General features: G+C 50.4%; 4 protein-coding genes across 4 annotated transcripts; 1 reads left to right on the plus strand and 3 right to left on the minus strand.

Annotated features, from left to right (window-relative positions):
- Positions 1–381: 381 nt before the first annotated feature.
- BDV38DRAFT_42070 (MFS transporter) lies at positions 382–2,738 on the plus strand. The gene is made up of 3 exons (XM_032063320.1): positions 382–949; positions 1,015–1,933; positions 1,986–2,738. The coding sequence occupies exons 1-3, from the start codon at positions 681–683 to the stop codon at positions 2,643–2,645; spliced, it is 1,848 nt and encodes a 615-aa protein (XP_031915979.1). The 5' UTR covers positions 382–680; the 3' UTR covers positions 2,646–2,738.
- A 306-nt stretch (positions 2,739–3,044) lies between these two features.
- On the minus strand, positions 3,045–5,190 carry BDV38DRAFT_280831 (uncharacterized protein; the record flags this gene model as incomplete). The annotated part of the gene is made up of 2 exons (XM_032059400.1): positions 3,045–3,155; positions 3,250–5,190. 2 exons carry the CDS (start codon positions 5,188–5,190, stop codon positions 3,045–3,047), a joined length of 2,052 nt encoding a protein of 683 aa, XP_031915980.1.
- A 56-nt stretch (positions 5,191–5,246) lies between these two features.
- Positions 5,247–7,022, minus strand: BDV38DRAFT_241513 (GDP-Man:Man(1)GlcNAc(2)-PP-dolichol alpha-1,3-mannosyltransferase). The gene is made up of 2 exons (XM_032054028.1): positions 6,133–7,022; positions 5,247–6,062 (listed from the first exon to the last, which is right to left on the minus strand). The coding sequence occupies exons 1-2, from the start codon at positions 6,965–6,967 to the stop codon at positions 5,455–5,457; spliced, it is 1,443 nt and encodes a 480-aa protein (XP_031915981.1). The 5' UTR covers positions 6,968–7,022; the 3' UTR covers positions 5,247–5,454.
- Positions 7,023–7,240: 218 nt separating this feature from the next.
- On the minus strand, positions 7,241–13,637 carry BDV38DRAFT_241514 (kinesin family protein). Its single transcript, XM_032054029.1, has 5 exons — positions 13,034–13,637; positions 12,595–12,918; positions 12,364–12,539; positions 8,315–12,313; positions 7,241–8,263 (listed from the first exon to the last, which is right to left on the minus strand). The coding sequence occupies exons 1-5, from the start codon at positions 13,188–13,190 to the stop codon at positions 7,703–7,705; spliced, it is 5,217 nt and encodes a 1,738-aa protein (XP_031915982.1). The 5' UTR covers positions 13,191–13,637; the 3' UTR covers positions 7,241–7,702.
- Between the last annotated feature and the right edge of the window lie 456 nt (positions 13,638–14,093).

Raw genomic sequence — 14,093 nt, forward strand, 5'->3', positions numbered from 1 at the left:
GGTTTGTTCCTATTTCGGACATGTCTTGTTGATTATACCTCCCGGGAACTTGTCCGATTCCCTGGACCTTTTCCATGTTGAGCTATAGGGGTGACTTTCCAGAAGTATGTTAATGTACATAAATGGTGGGGGGCTTTAGACAAGAACTTCATAATCATACATGTTTTATTTTGTGACCAGGCCGAAGTAGTATGGCAGGTAGACAGACTGATACAGCGCACAACGCAAGTCAGCCGAGGGAATTGCCTAAAAGGGGGATACTGAATGACTGATAAACACACGTCACGTGCGGTCGGCGATAAGCGGTGTAATCGCCAGCAGATGCATGACTCTTTCTCCTCATCCCCTTGCCTCACAGTTCCATAGGTCCGTCTGTCTACCTTGTTCTCGTGTGTGTGGGTGGGTATCTTCTATCTCAAGTTTATTCTGTATAACTCTTTTGGAAACTTCGTTCTCCATAAACATGTCATTTCCTTAAACTTCCTGGTGACGTAGCGGAGCCGAACCTCGGAGCTCAGTCAACTGATCCCCCCAGCTACCTGCCCAATTGCTCACAGAAACAGTATACTGGGCCCTAGCTTATCCAGCTCGGGTAGGCATATATATATAGTCTTTGAAAGTTCTCTATTGTTCGAAAATCGTCATCTTTAAATTCTCTCACTGGCCAGTCCAAACACGAAATGCCTCCGTCCAATGGTCGGGACCCCTCTATTGATAAACGAGACTTTGACACAAACCGTCCGTTACTGACTACCTATGACTCTGGCGGGGACATGGAGGGTAGAGATATACACTCCCGGCCAGGATCCAGGATCTCTGCACGCCGTTATAGCGACGGTGAAGACGGTCTCTTGAGTGATGTTGTTGAAGAAATAGTCGAAAGGGATCGCCGCAGGCTGGCGAAGGAAGTGGTACGGATATGCAGCTTTGCCTGGGGAGTAGTAACCTGGTGAGCCCAATATCAAGACCTCGCTACATCCCACCGTACCTGTTTTTGCTAACAAGTTGATGTAGTTTAGGAGCTGGTAGCATCACTGCGTTTTCCCTTTACGGCCCCTTGTTTCTCACCCGTCTTCATTACACTCAACTCCGAGTAAATGCTGTATCGATTGCTGCTGGTGTGTCCATGTACCTTCCAGTCTCAATCTTCGGATACCTCTGTGACCGGTATACCCCGTCGCCGCTGGCTTTATTTTCCGGTACGGTGTTCGGAATAGGCTACCTTTTAGCTGCAATCGTGTACAAGAATGGTCCACCTCCAGATGCCGGTGGAAATGGATACCCTTTCTGGATGATGGTGGTGGCTTTTGTGTGCGTCGGGACCGCCACAAGTTGCATGTACCTGGCCGCCGTCACGACTTGCGCCAAAAACTTTGGCAGGGGCAAACACAAGGGCATTATGCTTGCCATTCCTATAGCTGCTTTTGGCCTCAGTGGTATGTGGCAGAGTCAAGTGGGTACTTACCTTTTGTATGAACAGCTAGAAGATGGCAGCCGTGGCGATGTAGACGTCTTCCGATACTTCATTTTTCTTGCCGCACTGCTTTTCGGTATTGGTGTCATTGGGACTTTTGGATTACGAATTGTCGGTGAGGATGAGGAGAAGTATATTGACGAAGCAGTCGAAGAACTTGAGAGGAGTGGCCTCTTGGAAGAGAGCGAGTTCTTCCGGTCGAGAAGCGAGGTTAGAGCTGCGTATGGAACATTCTCGCAGTCCGATGCAGATGACGAAGAACAAACGCTATCACTGACCCAAACTGAGGAAGAGAGGGAGGCAGCACGGCTCGAGAAAGAGAGAGAGGAGGAGGAACGCAGGAAGAAAAATTGGCTATTGAACTGGGAAACAAAGGTGTTCCTCAAGGATCATACGATGTGGTGGCTTGCCTTGGGCTTCTTCTTGGTTACCGGACCGGGAGAAGCATACATTAACAACGTAAGTGGCATTCACACATTGCCATTGTACACCGATTTGCTGATCTTTCTAGCTGGGTACTGTGGTCGGAGCCCTGACCCCAGAGTCAAGCTCTTCCAATGCTCCTACTCCTGCCGGCAAACCATCTACACATGTGACAACTATTGCGCTTACTTCAACAATTGCCCGACTCCTCACAGGATCCCTGTCGGACTTCTTCGCACCCCCAGCAACCCATCTCTTCCCAAATAACTCAGAAACTGTACGCCCCAGCTCACGGTCCGGATCAAAGCGAGTTACTCTATCACGACTAACATTCCTCCTCCCATCCGCTCTTCTCCTCTCACTTGGCTATCTTCTCCTCGCATCTCCCTTTCCAGTCCAGCACCCGGAATTGTCCCACATAACCACAGGCCTAATCGGCTTTGGTTACGGAAGTGCATTCTCCCTCTGCCCCATCATCATCTCCGTCGTCTGGGGCGTCGAGAACTTCGGCACGAATTGGGGTATCGTTGCCATGTTCCCGGCAGCAGGCGCTGCACTGTGGGGCCTCATCTACTCCCGCTTTTACCAAGACGCCACAGATGGAGGCAATGGCTCAACAGACGGCCAGTGTCACGGCTGGAAATGCTTTGGCTACTGGGCCTTGGGATGTACGCTGAGCGTATGGGTGGCTATTGCCGCGTGGGGTGTCGCTTGGAGATCATGGAAACGCAGGGGCGTTTCTGTTTGAATTGCGTATTATTCACTCTTATATAGTTCCACCAGGATGCAATACCGGATAGAGGCGTATATTGGTTGATTTATTCTGCTTTGGTCATATTCAGGCAGGCGAGGCGAAGTTGGCAATCTAAGTTATGGTATCTCCTTTTGAATTCATTATCATTGTTCCCATTCACATAGTAGAACTATGTAACATATGCGTGTTCCCGAAATACGATTTACACATAATGCAAGCGTATGGAAAGAAATATCTCACCTAACAGATGATGCAAGAAACCCCAACCCACTCCGAGACACCAGATACTCCAATACTTCGGAACAGAGAAAAAGAATAACCAATAAAAGATACCAAGATACCATATACAAGGTATGATCACCAAAATAACTCTACTTACCATATAAACAATATTTAAATATCAGTTGCAGACGGATCAAGACCCATAAAGACCTTGTAGAGCCGTTTACTCGCCGCAGGCCCAATACGGGAATCTGTTAGTGCACCGTTTCTGTTTGCAGATTTCTATTTGCACGGGTTAGTTTACTTGAACAGCCATGTAAATATAGTGTAATAGTTAGGCTTTGGAATCAAACGCAGTGAAAAAAGTATAACATACCTTTACATCCTCCAACATGGCCGGGCCATGCCTTCGCATTCCACGAACTAGATCAACGGCACTTGGATACTGGGTTGCAATGCCGTATGCCATGGAAGCCGTGACACGGTTCACTTCCTGGAGCATTTTGATAAAAGTATCGGATTTGTTTTCGCCGGGTTTGACCTGGCCTCCGTCCATGCAAAAGGCGGAGTCATTGCCTTCCATTCTTTCGCGGCGGTAGGGAACGGTCGAGATGTGTTCTGTGAAGTTTTTGATCCATTCGGCTGAATCAGGGGGTGCATTGGTGTGGTGGATGAGACAGGAGTGCGTAACTTGGAGGGAGAGAAGAGCGTCTTCGATTGTGTCGTCGGAGACTGAGGGCGTAGTTTCGGGTTTGCTGCTGGTTGTTGTTTTCTTGCGGCGGGAATTGATGCTGGCGGGTTGGTCTTGGGTTTGGGATTGTGAGTATTGGCGACGGACTTCGGCTTGGTAGGCTCTGTTTCGGGAGTTATTGTTCTTGCGCATCCAGGCTGTGAGGCCTTCGATTAGGTATATCGGTGTGTAGTTGGGGTAGGTGGATTTGAGTCGGTGGACGTGGTGGTCGAGATCGTTTGTGGTTGGTGAGGTGTCTATCACCATGTCGACGAATTCTTGCGCCGTTAGAAGAACAAGAACGTGTTCTTCTCCGCGAATATGAAACGGACATGGTTCCCAGTGGCCGAGGGTATCGTTGTATCTGGCCGTGACCTTCCGCCGCCATTTGACGACCTTCGGAATCTCGCTCTCGAAAAACGTCTGCTCGACCTTGAGCCGTTTCATGACCTCCACCGTCTGATTTCCCACGCTCGTTCCCTCGAACTCCTCTGCAAGATCGATGATCATCTCCGGTGTGGACTCCTTCTTATCCACCTTCAGCTTATTCACCTCCGCGAGATCGGCCGCAAGTTGTTTCTCCCGCGCTTTCTCCTCTTTGGCCTTCTGCTTCCGCTCCTTCTCTAGCTGTTTCTCCTGCTCACGCTGCGCCTTCTTCGCCTCCCGCTCCTGTGCCTTGGCTTCCTTATCTGCACTCGTCGGCTTCGTAGCCGTCCTCCGCGGCGCCTTAGGCTTCCGAGGCTGAACCACTTCGTCCACCTCATCTACCTCCTCTTCCATATCAACACGCCCCCTCCGACCCGACGACACCCCACCACTAGACCTAGCCCCCAAATTTGACCGATCAAGACTCGCCAGCAAACTCGCCGTCCGACTCGATAACCCAGGCCGCTTGTGCGCTGTAGTATCCAACTCAAGCAACTCATTCAGGTCCGATATTGCGATCTCATCGCTAAACCCCTCGATCTCATCGCGCGTATCGCCCCTACCCATCCCTCCTTTTCCATGCCCATGTCCATGTCCACTCCCAACACCACCACCAATTAAACCATAATCATCATCATCGTCGTCATCATCAATCGTAATCGTATCCACCCCGCGCCCTCCCCCCTCCCTCACCCCAACCGCACTCCCAGGCCCAGGAGCCGAAGAAGTGAAAACAATCGGATCCTCCTCCTCTCCTCCTCCACCTTCACAAGGCCTTATCCCATCCGACGATGGCAGAATATCATCCGAAAAAAGGAACAACGGATTCCTCGATGCCGGGATATGCGTTTTGCGCGCCGGTTTCACTGAGGGCGGTTTGGGAGGACTTGTGGGCTCTTCTTCGTTTAGACGGGGTCGTTTTGGGGGGTTGATTTTGTCGTTATCGTTGTCGTTATTTTTGTTAATATTGTTATTAACGTTGTTGTTGTCGTCATCGTTATAGGTGGGTTCGGGGAGGTCCCAGTCCGAGGAGAGGATTGGGAGCGTGAATGGTCGGGGTGGTGGGGGGATTGGGGATGAGGGGATGGAAGGGCGACGGGGTTGGTAGGAGGGGGGTGGAAGGGGCGGTGTTGAGGAGAGGAGGTTTATTACCTCTGGCATTATAGAATCTTGTTTCCTTTTTTGGGGGGGTGGTGGTTGTTTTGGATGCTTGTGTCTGATAAGGAGATTGATATGCAAATATGCACGTGTTGTCGCGTAGGATGCGCGAGGTCACGTGGTGATAACGGGGGGCTTTATAGTTATTATTATGTATGGGTTCATTGGATGATTGAGGGTTATTGTATTGGATTGTGTCTATTTTTATTATACAAGAAGGCAATGGAAGCGCGGGGGTATTATCAGCAGCAACAGCAACAACAACACTCAGAACGCCTTTAGGACAAAAGCAGCAAGCAGTGAGAGTGCGACTCCGGACAAGGCCAAGAGGACGAGGATCTGCTGGAGTCCGGCGAACGGACGTCTTTCGCGCGCGAGCATGTCCGAGATCTCCTCCTCGAGTCGGTCGCCCATGGCCGTTAGGGAGAATTCCCGCTCCACTCGCTCTTTCGCGGCAACGGACATCCTATCGAACTCTTTCTGGTCCATTCCGTAGAGAACCTTATCCATGACCGCCGTCCAGTCGGCGTCTTTCTTCGCATCTCGAAGCCACCCCGTTTCGCCCTCGACGATTGTCTCCAATGGGCCGCCGGTATTCGACGCCAAGACGGGGATGCCAGCGCGCATTGCCTCGACAGGCACAATACCAAAGTGCTCATTGATAGGCGTGTAAAGAAGCAATTTCGCGTGCTCGAGGAGCATATCCCGGAACGCAGACGGCACGGACAACAAAAACAGCACATCAATCGAATCCGGAACGGACAGGGCTGAGATGACCGTCTTAGATGTAGCAGTTTGCAATCCTAGACTAGTAGCAAGTTCATCCAGTTCTCGATGATACTGCACATTCTCCTGGACCCGGTTATCATAACCACCTATAGCACCATCGTCAGCCAAACACCCACACCCAACATCGACTAAACAAAGAAGAGAAAAAAGACATACCAGCAACAACCAACCTCGTCCCCTTCCTCTTCTCCGGTCCCAACCCATGATACGCACGAATAGCAAGTGCCATATCCTTCTTCCTTTCAAACCGATTAATACTCAAAAAAATCTTCTTCCCACCCCACAGCGCCTCCCCATCCTTCACAATTACCGGGCCCTTCGAAGCCGCCGGCTCCGTATCAACACACGGATAAACAACACTAACATCGCCGAGTTTCTCACCCCCAAAAACCTCCCTCACAACACCCCTCGTAAACCTAGAATTCGCAACAACCTTATCAGAAGCACTCATTGCCCACCCCTCAAACCAATCAAACGGGTACCGATAAAACGTCTTCACAAAACTCAGGAGAGACCCTCCCTCACCCCGAAACGCAAGCAACTGGTCTGGAAAATGACAATAGAAGAGGATGCGCTGTCGTTGTCGCGCAAATGTCTTTAGAAAGGGTACACAGGCGGGGACCTGGTCGACGATGAAGATGTCATCTTCTAATCCCTCGCTATCTTTACTTTTCTCGTTCGCATCGCAAGTATGAGATATCTCTCCCAGGACTGAAACGGTGAGATGTAATTGTCTTAAGATCGCCATGAGAACATGGAATCGTCGGAATACATGTGCGGGGAATATCGTGTTGCCCCGCACTTTGACATCGAGGGTGCCATCGCGCGCTTCTTCGAAACAGTGTGATTTGTCGCGATGTGAGGTGTAGATCGTTACTTTGTGGCCGCGGTTTTGGAGCGCAAGCGCCACGTCGATGATAAGACGCTCGGCACCGCCGATGCCCAGATCGGGGTGGATGATGATCACGTTAGAGCGTTTGAGACCCGGCATGGCGGTCTCAGAGTGGAATTGGGGGCTTTTTACGGGGTGCGAGGGTGAGTGGGCATTTCTGTAATTGCTGTTGCGAGCTGGAGCTTTGGTAGAGTATGCGACACGCGGCCATTGGCTACGTCATGTGACGATATGGGGGTTATCTGTTAAAATCTGATAAGGATTCGTCGTGTATATAAAACACTTCATTCATGACTAGAGTTATTTGTTCAACCAAGTTATGGCTCAGTACTCTAATGCCACTGCATGAACTTTGCCTATATGCCCAGAGATCCCATAAGCAGGGTTGTTAGTAACTACCAGTAGTAGGGCAGCAAGGAACAATCAAGAGCTACAGACAAGCCTACGAAACTACGACGCAACAAACGGGAGCTGTCCAAAACTGTCATATGACGATCTTTATATACACATTGCTCAGCGCCATTTTGTTCAGCCTAAGATTCGGTATGTATAGACGTACAAACATCAGGCTAAGTCAATAAACCACACAGAAATATGTCATAAGGCAGGATTCGTAATGCAAAACAAGAGGGAGAAACGGGGCATGGAGGGTAAACAGACAAAATAGTGCGAATACACACGTGAGTGGAAAAAAACAAACAAAAAAGGTATCGAGAATTGAACAAGGGGAATCGGCGTCGAATTCATAATACAGGGGAATGAACATCGTCTCTTAAGGGACAAACAAAACAACGCATCTATGAGATAAGAAAAAATATCATGGAAGTCCAAGAACTAGAAGCAGTTGAGGGTGCTCTTCTTTTTCTTCTTATTAAGCGCATTCATGCGCTCCTCAAGCTGAGCTCTGGCGGCTTCAGCTTCCCGGCGAGCATTTCTCTCTTCTTCCACAGCTTGGAGTGACAGCCGCTGAGAGTTGCGTTCTTTGCGAAGGGTGGTCAGCTCCTCCTCCAGCTGCCAGGCCTTCTTCTTCCAAGCCTCACAATCGGTCTTGACCTTGTTACTCTGGGCTTCAAGGTCTCCGAGGGCTTCTTCCAAAGTAGCAGTGAGCTGCTTCTCAGCGTAGAGATGCTTCTCTATAGTGCGAATACGAGCCTCCTGGTCCTCAACGACCTGGGTATTGGCCAATTCTTTGCTGGCGTGGCGAGAGCTTGGGGGAGAGATGCTACCAGAGGTGCCGTTGGTAGCGGAAGCAATGGTAGGGAGAGGTGGAAGGGGAATGGCAGGTGGTGGAGATGGGAGGGATGTAGCAGAAGAGCTCTTCCGCAAGTTAGAGGTGATAGAGCTGCTGCGATCGTGGGAGGTAGAATCCTGGCCTGAACTGTTCTTGATTTGAAGCTGCAGATCCGTTAGTGGTTGGACACCATCGGTTATTGTCGGACGACTTACCTCAAGCTGTTCAATTCGTACTTTGTAAGTTTCGATATCCGTCTCGTAAGTAACAATCTTAGCCTTTGCATCCTCCAGAGCCTGGTCACGCTCCTGTTGAATAACGGAGAGACGGTTGTGGTGCTGGTCGAAACTATTGGTGATTTGGTCTTCGAGCTCCTCCACGAGGCGAACACTCTTCTCCTTCTCAGCCGAAATCTCCGCAACAAGCTCTTCCTTCTTCTTGATCTGCTGTTCTCTCTGGTTGAGGGTATCTTCAAGTGTAGCAACCAGGACGGCAAGCTCGTTCACCTTTGCCTCTTTCTCAGTGTTGCTCTTAGTCAGCTCGTCAACACGGTCGGTGTCATTGCTCTTGAGCTCTAGTTGCTTGCGGAGATCTTCATTCGTGCCCATCAATTCGGCATATTTATCAGAGAAATGCTGCTTTTGAGTCAGAATCTCTTGGATCTGGTCGGCCAAATTGTCTGCGGTCACATCGGAGTTCAGAAGGTTGGAAACCATCTTGAGCAACTTCACCAATTCGTCCCGCGATTCCGTGATCTCGGTTCTCAGAGCCTTCAGGGCATTGTCATGCTCAGTATCCTTCTCCGTGAGCTGTAGTTCATACTCGGCCTGTGCCGCAGCCTTAGCGCGTGCCTCCAACTCGACAAGCTCTGCTTTGTGTGATTCCTGCAAGGAGTCTAAGTCCTTCTTGTATGAATCAGCATGTGATCTGTGGGACTCGATTTCCTGCTCAAGTTCAGAAACACGGGTCTGACGCGATTCGATCTCATTCCCGCTGGCGTCTTTCGAGGCGAGAAGCTCCGACAGCTGTTGCTGGGCTGCGCTGTGGGACTTCTCGAGGGAGGAAATTGTGTCCACGTGAGCAGCAGCTGTAGACTTATGCTGCTCGATATCACGCTTCAGTCCCTCGACTAGCTCCTGCTGCTGGGATCTCTCGGTCTCTAGAGCCTTTGCGGCTGCCTCCTTCTCAGCAGACGATGCTTCACCTGCAGCGGCTCTTTCGGCGCGCATTGAATCCAGAGTGGCCAGAGCACTGTTGAGCTCTGCCAGCGTGGTACTGAGCTGCTGCTCTGAAGATTGCAGAGATTCAACAGCGCTCTGGTGCTTGGTCTTCCACTGTGTCAATTCGCCCTCAAGAAGGCCGATCTTTTTGTCTTGCTCCTCCACGCCAGCATCATATGCTTTGGCGGCTTCCTCTTGGGTCTTGAGAAGAGCCTTCAACTCCTCAATTTCAGCAAGGAGATGCTTTTCTCTGGCCTCGTGCGCTTCCTTCATCTCGTTGATGATATTCTCCTGTTGGACAACTTGGTCGCGCAACTGGGAGACGAGACCCATATCCACCGAGGAAGCGCTACCTTGCAAACTGGACCGTTCACGAGTAAGCCCAGATATGATGGTTGATTTCGTCTCCATTTCCTTCTTCACGCTCTGGTTCTCGGCTTCCAAGGCCTGGATACGTTCCATACGATTGTGCAGTTCGTGCATAGCTGAATCCAAATGTACCTCAAAGTTTTGCATCGTATCAGGACGACTTTCAAATTCTTCCACTGCGATGTTCCGCAAGGCGGCTAGAGACCGATGGGCTCGGTCGACATTTCCAATCAGGGTTTGGCTTGACTTCCTTCGAATGACAGGCTTATAGCCTGGTGTCGTTGGGGGAGAAACTCTTGGCTTCTGAAGTTCGGATTTCAGTGATTCGATGAGATGTAGGGTCTCGGCGTGCTCGGCTTGCAATTCAGCATATTTTTGGGTCATAATACTAACACCTTCCTGATGCTCGGAGAGCAGCCTGCGCATGTGCTCGACCTCCTGTGCCTTGGCCTCGTCACTTTCAGACACTGTATCGACATGGTTTTCTGCTTCGGGTCCGGACTTGGTGTTAGATGATTCGTGCGAAGCAGCAGGCTCCCCGACCAAGGATAACTCCGATGAGAGTGATCGCGAGGAGGACTGTTGTATTCCAGTCTTCGAGTCGGGGGCCTTGGCATCCTCTAAAAAAGACACCGGTCGCGACGTAGGGGCTGGTGAGATGAGCTGGCGAGCATCGGGTGAGGAATGCCGAGCTTCGTCTGCAGCATCCTGTCGCAGATCGGCTAGTTGCTTCATAGCTTCCTCATATTTGGCCTCGAGCATCTCATACTCGCTGAGTGTGGACTCGTGCTGCATACGCAAATCGAATAGCTCCTGAGTAACTGTATCGAGCTTATCTGCAACTACCCTGGATTGAGTCGGGCTAGGAGTCCGATCGATCTGGAGGCGGTCGGTAGCGTTTTCCAAGACTTTAAGATCCTCATTAGCCTCAACAACCGGCTCTGAAATGAGGGTGTCGCCCTCAACCTCGGGGACGGGTTCGCCTATGTCCTCATCAGACTCCGGGATAGCAGTCTCAACAGCTTCGGTTAACACATCAAGGGACGCCGCTCGTCGTTGAGGATGATAAGCACGCTTGACAGGTGTCTGCATCTCCGGTCCTTCGTGGTCTCTTGTTGCGCTGCCGTTCTGCTGGCTGTGATCAAGATCGTATAGGAGGTTATCCAACTTCCCCAGGCTTCGTTGACGCTCGATGACATGCTCCAGGCGATCAACTTCTCGCTGCATAAGTTCCATATCTTGGTCGGCTTCCGCCAGGCGCTCTTCCAATGTCGTTATGTAATCTTCACAATTAGCTTCACTTTCACGCGCGCGAGTTAATTCTTTACGAAGCTCTGAGATGATGGCCGCTTGTTTCTCCTCACCAGAGGACTGCCCATCAAGCCTAGACTCCAGCTCATGAAGGTAGGTCTCTGTACCAGATTCTCGTTCGAGGAGCTTCTGGATACGGGCTTGAAGTTGTGTATTAACGGTTTCGACGTAAGTGCATCTGGTCTCGCGCTCCAGAAGTGTGCTTTCGGTTGTCGATAGGGAAGATCGCGTATTGGAAAGGGAAGATTCGAGACTCTGGATGGTCTTCTCATATTCCAGCACCACTTGCTCAACAGATTCCGCGAAAGAATGAGACCGTTTCAACCTTTCAATGGAGTTTTTACCGATGTATGACGCGGCGTCATTCGAATCTGTGCCCTCTTCCGTTTCCGAATCTCTAGCAAGTTCGGAAATTAGCTTAGCATGCCGTTGACTGAGCGCATTATAGCTTTCTTGAATATCGAGGAGTTGGTTCTGAAGGTCCGCCTCCCTTTCATTCTGACGCTCCGACCGGTCTTGGGGACCGACGCTGCGCCGTTCATTATCCTCAGCATTGCGGAGCTGTTGTCGCAAAAATGACACCTCCGCTTTAAGTCTTTCAATGACGGCATGCTTGTCGCTCTCATCGTGTACTTGCTGAATTCGAGGTTTACTCTGGATCGCCCTCGCTCTCTGCGCGTATTGGACTGTGTTCAACGTCTCACTCAGGTGGAACTCTGCTGGCGTCACACACGCAATCATGTAGGTGTACGCATTTCCGCCCAGGGAGTCTTGCAAGAGCCGTGTAAGCTTCGAGTCACGATAGGAGACGTGAGAGCCTGCTTGACGAGAGGACAATTGCGAGATGACCTTGCCCAAGGCAGCCAGACCAGCATTGATCGAGATACCTTCTTTAGCGCGCTCTCCAGATGCTCCGGTATTCTTCAACCTTTCGCTTCCAGCAAGGTCAACGAAATGGAACTTGCTCTCCACAGTAACGGAAACATCAGAACCAGTGGGCAGATCGGCAGGCATGGACATCCGCTTGTCCTTGGTGGAGGTGACTCCATTCGCGGATTTACGCTGAACGAGGTTCAAACTGAACACCGCGTGCGATCGAGAAGACTTCGCATTAACCGCAGTCGAGTCGGTCTGTCGAATAGTCGAGCCAAAGTTCAACGCGCCTAAGAGGTCGTCGATTGAGTTGATGTTGACCTGGTGCAGACCGGTAGGAATGATGCGACCCTTCGTGTCTTCGCGAATGGTAACCGTGCTGCGCTCACTTCCGGGTGTTGAGTCCGGGATAAGGAGATCTCTCAGGTGCTCGTTGTAAATCTGCACATGTCAGCCTCATTTTGATTCGCCACTGAGGTATATAATCGTACTTCGACATAAGTAGCTTTCATCTGCCAATTTTTCTCAGTGTTCGCCTTGCTGAAACTTGAAGCTGAGCTAATAGAATATCGCGCGGGCGTCCGAAGGCCTGTCGAGCTGTTGCGATTGTGCTTCGGGGGACCTTCCAATTTTTCGAAAAGATATTGGGCCGCGCGTGGGATGATTCCTGATTCCGTGAGCCAACCGCATACTCCAGCCGCGCTATTCTGAAGCAGACTCACCCATTCCTTGACTCGAAGTCTGTTCACTGGGGCCCGATGTTCCCATCGTATAGGATTTACCCGCACCGGATTGGCCATAGGCCAGAATCGAGACATTGTATCCTTGTAGGAAAGAAGTGACGCTGTCGTTGAGGTATTCCCAGATACCAGCCTGATCTACCGTTTCGGGGAAAACCCGGTCAAAAACAAACAATTTGCGACCCTGCGGAACATCCACGGCTAAGCTGGTTGGTGTGGTGACGTGGACCATGGAACGCTGGAAACGTTGCGGAATCAATTCATAATTTGGGTCGTCGGGCTTCAAAGGAGGTCGGACACGGACGGCTGCGAGGGCATTAGTGCTATTCCGAACGAGATCGATAAGGCAATCGTTTTTCCGCGATCGCGACGAATTTCCGCACAAGCAAAGCTACAATCACAACCCGAAGGAAAAACATACCAACTTTAACAGCCGTCTTGCCATCCTCATCAGAGGCTCGACTTCCTCCGCCTTGTTTAGAGCTCATGCTCAAACGACTGTTGCTCCGGGGGGTCCGCATGATGCCGCTGAGTCGCTGAGGCGCACCTGACGGCGAACCTGGCGGCGAGGCCGTCATGACCTTTTTATCTGGACACTTTGGGCGGATTCACTTTTGGGCGAAAAGGTCGGGCGTGGAGGAATGCGAAAATTGCTCTATTGGTCAAGAATGGAAGAAGGAGGGTGTCATCCGCGGTAATTAATCGTATGGATAATTGTTGTTGGAGGCTTTTGTTATTTTTTTTTCCTTCTCTTAGATTGTGTTTTCCAAGAAGTAGTCGCACGGAATGGCGGCCTGCGGCAATCGGCGATGTGAGTGGTCCCCTTATTTGCAGGGCAGACAAAGCATACGAAAAGATCGAAGACACCTAGTCGGAGATCCGCCAAATTAGAAAGACGAGGGAATCAGATAAAATCAAAAGATCGAAGACAAAAAACCCAATGGTAGCGGGCAAATAGTTCAGCGCCTCGAAGAGCAGCAGAAACAAAGAAGCAACGATAAAATGACGACAACACCAGCAGAAGAAGAGATGGAGGGAAAGGGAAAAAAAAAAAAAAAAAAGTAAAAAGAATGCTAATGACAGGTCTGGGGTAGAACTTACCAGGTCGTTAGTCGTTAGTCGTGGCAGCAGTTATGGTAGTAAGCATTAGTCGTAGGGTACCTGAATCCTAGACTGGTCGAAAGCGTACGGAGAGAGAGCGAAGGTCAACTAAAATGGGTAGTTTAGAACTTAGTTCGTCGTAACTCCTGAAAAAGCCGGCCAAAGTTAATTGGTGGCCTTCCACAATTGAAGCGAACCAAAACTGGGGCGATTGGTCCAGTTGGCTGGAGTGGTTCACAGTGGAGGAGCGTGTAGACGGTTAGGTAGACTACGAACAATATGTGAGAGTAAAGGGGGGGGGTAAAAGGAGGGGCGGTGCGTAATTAATTCAGGAACTCATTTCCTGAGGTTTTTTTTTTTTTTTTTTTTTTTTTTTTTTT

Source organism: Aspergillus pseudotamarii, assembly GCF_009193445.1.
Source record: "Aspergillus pseudotamarii strain CBS 117625 unplaced genomic scaffold BDV38scaffold_14, whole genome shotgun sequence".
NCBI classification, from domain to species: domain Eukaryota; kingdom Fungi; phylum Ascomycota; class Eurotiomycetes; order Eurotiales; family Aspergillaceae; genus Aspergillus; species Aspergillus pseudotamarii.

What these genes read in the sequence shown, in the direction of transcription:
- BDV38DRAFT_42070 (XM_032063320.1), top strand. Translation starts at nt 681, where the DNA reads ATGCCTCCGTCCAATGGTCGGGACCCCTCTATTGATAAACGAGACTTT. An exon ending in GCCTGGGGAGTAGTAACCTG is followed by an intron (nt 950 to 1,014) that starts GTGAGCCCAATA and finishes AAGTTGATGTAG; the next exon opens with TTTAGGAGCTGGTAGCATCA. An exon ending in GAGAAGCATACATTAACAAC is followed by an intron (nt 1,934 to 1,985) that starts GTAAGTGGCATT and finishes TGATCTTTCTAG; the next exon opens with CTGGGTACTGTGGTCGGAGC.
- BDV38DRAFT_241513 (XM_032054028.1), bottom strand. Translation starts at nt 6,967, where the DNA reads ATGCCGGGTCTCAAACGCTCTAACGTGATCATCATCCACCCCGATCTG. An exon ending in GACGAGGTTGGTTGTTGCTG is followed by an intron (nt 6,063 to 6,132) that starts GTATGTCTTTTT and finishes ATGGTGCTATAG; the next exon opens with GTGGTTATGATAACCGGGTC.
- BDV38DRAFT_241514 (XM_032054029.1), bottom strand. Translation starts at nt 13,190, where the DNA reads ATGACGGCCTCGCCGCCAGGTTCGCCGTCAGGTGCGCCTCAGCGACTC. An exon ending in CAAGACGGCTGTTAAAGTTG is followed by an intron (nt 12,919 to 13,033) that starts GTATGTTTTTCC and finishes ATGCCCTCGCAG; the next exon opens with CCGTCCGTGTCCGACCTCCT. An exon ending in TACGAATTGAACAGCTTGAG is followed by an intron (nt 8,264 to 8,314) that starts GTAAGTCGTCCG and finishes ACGGATCTGCAG; the next exon opens with CTTCAAATCAAGAACAGTTC.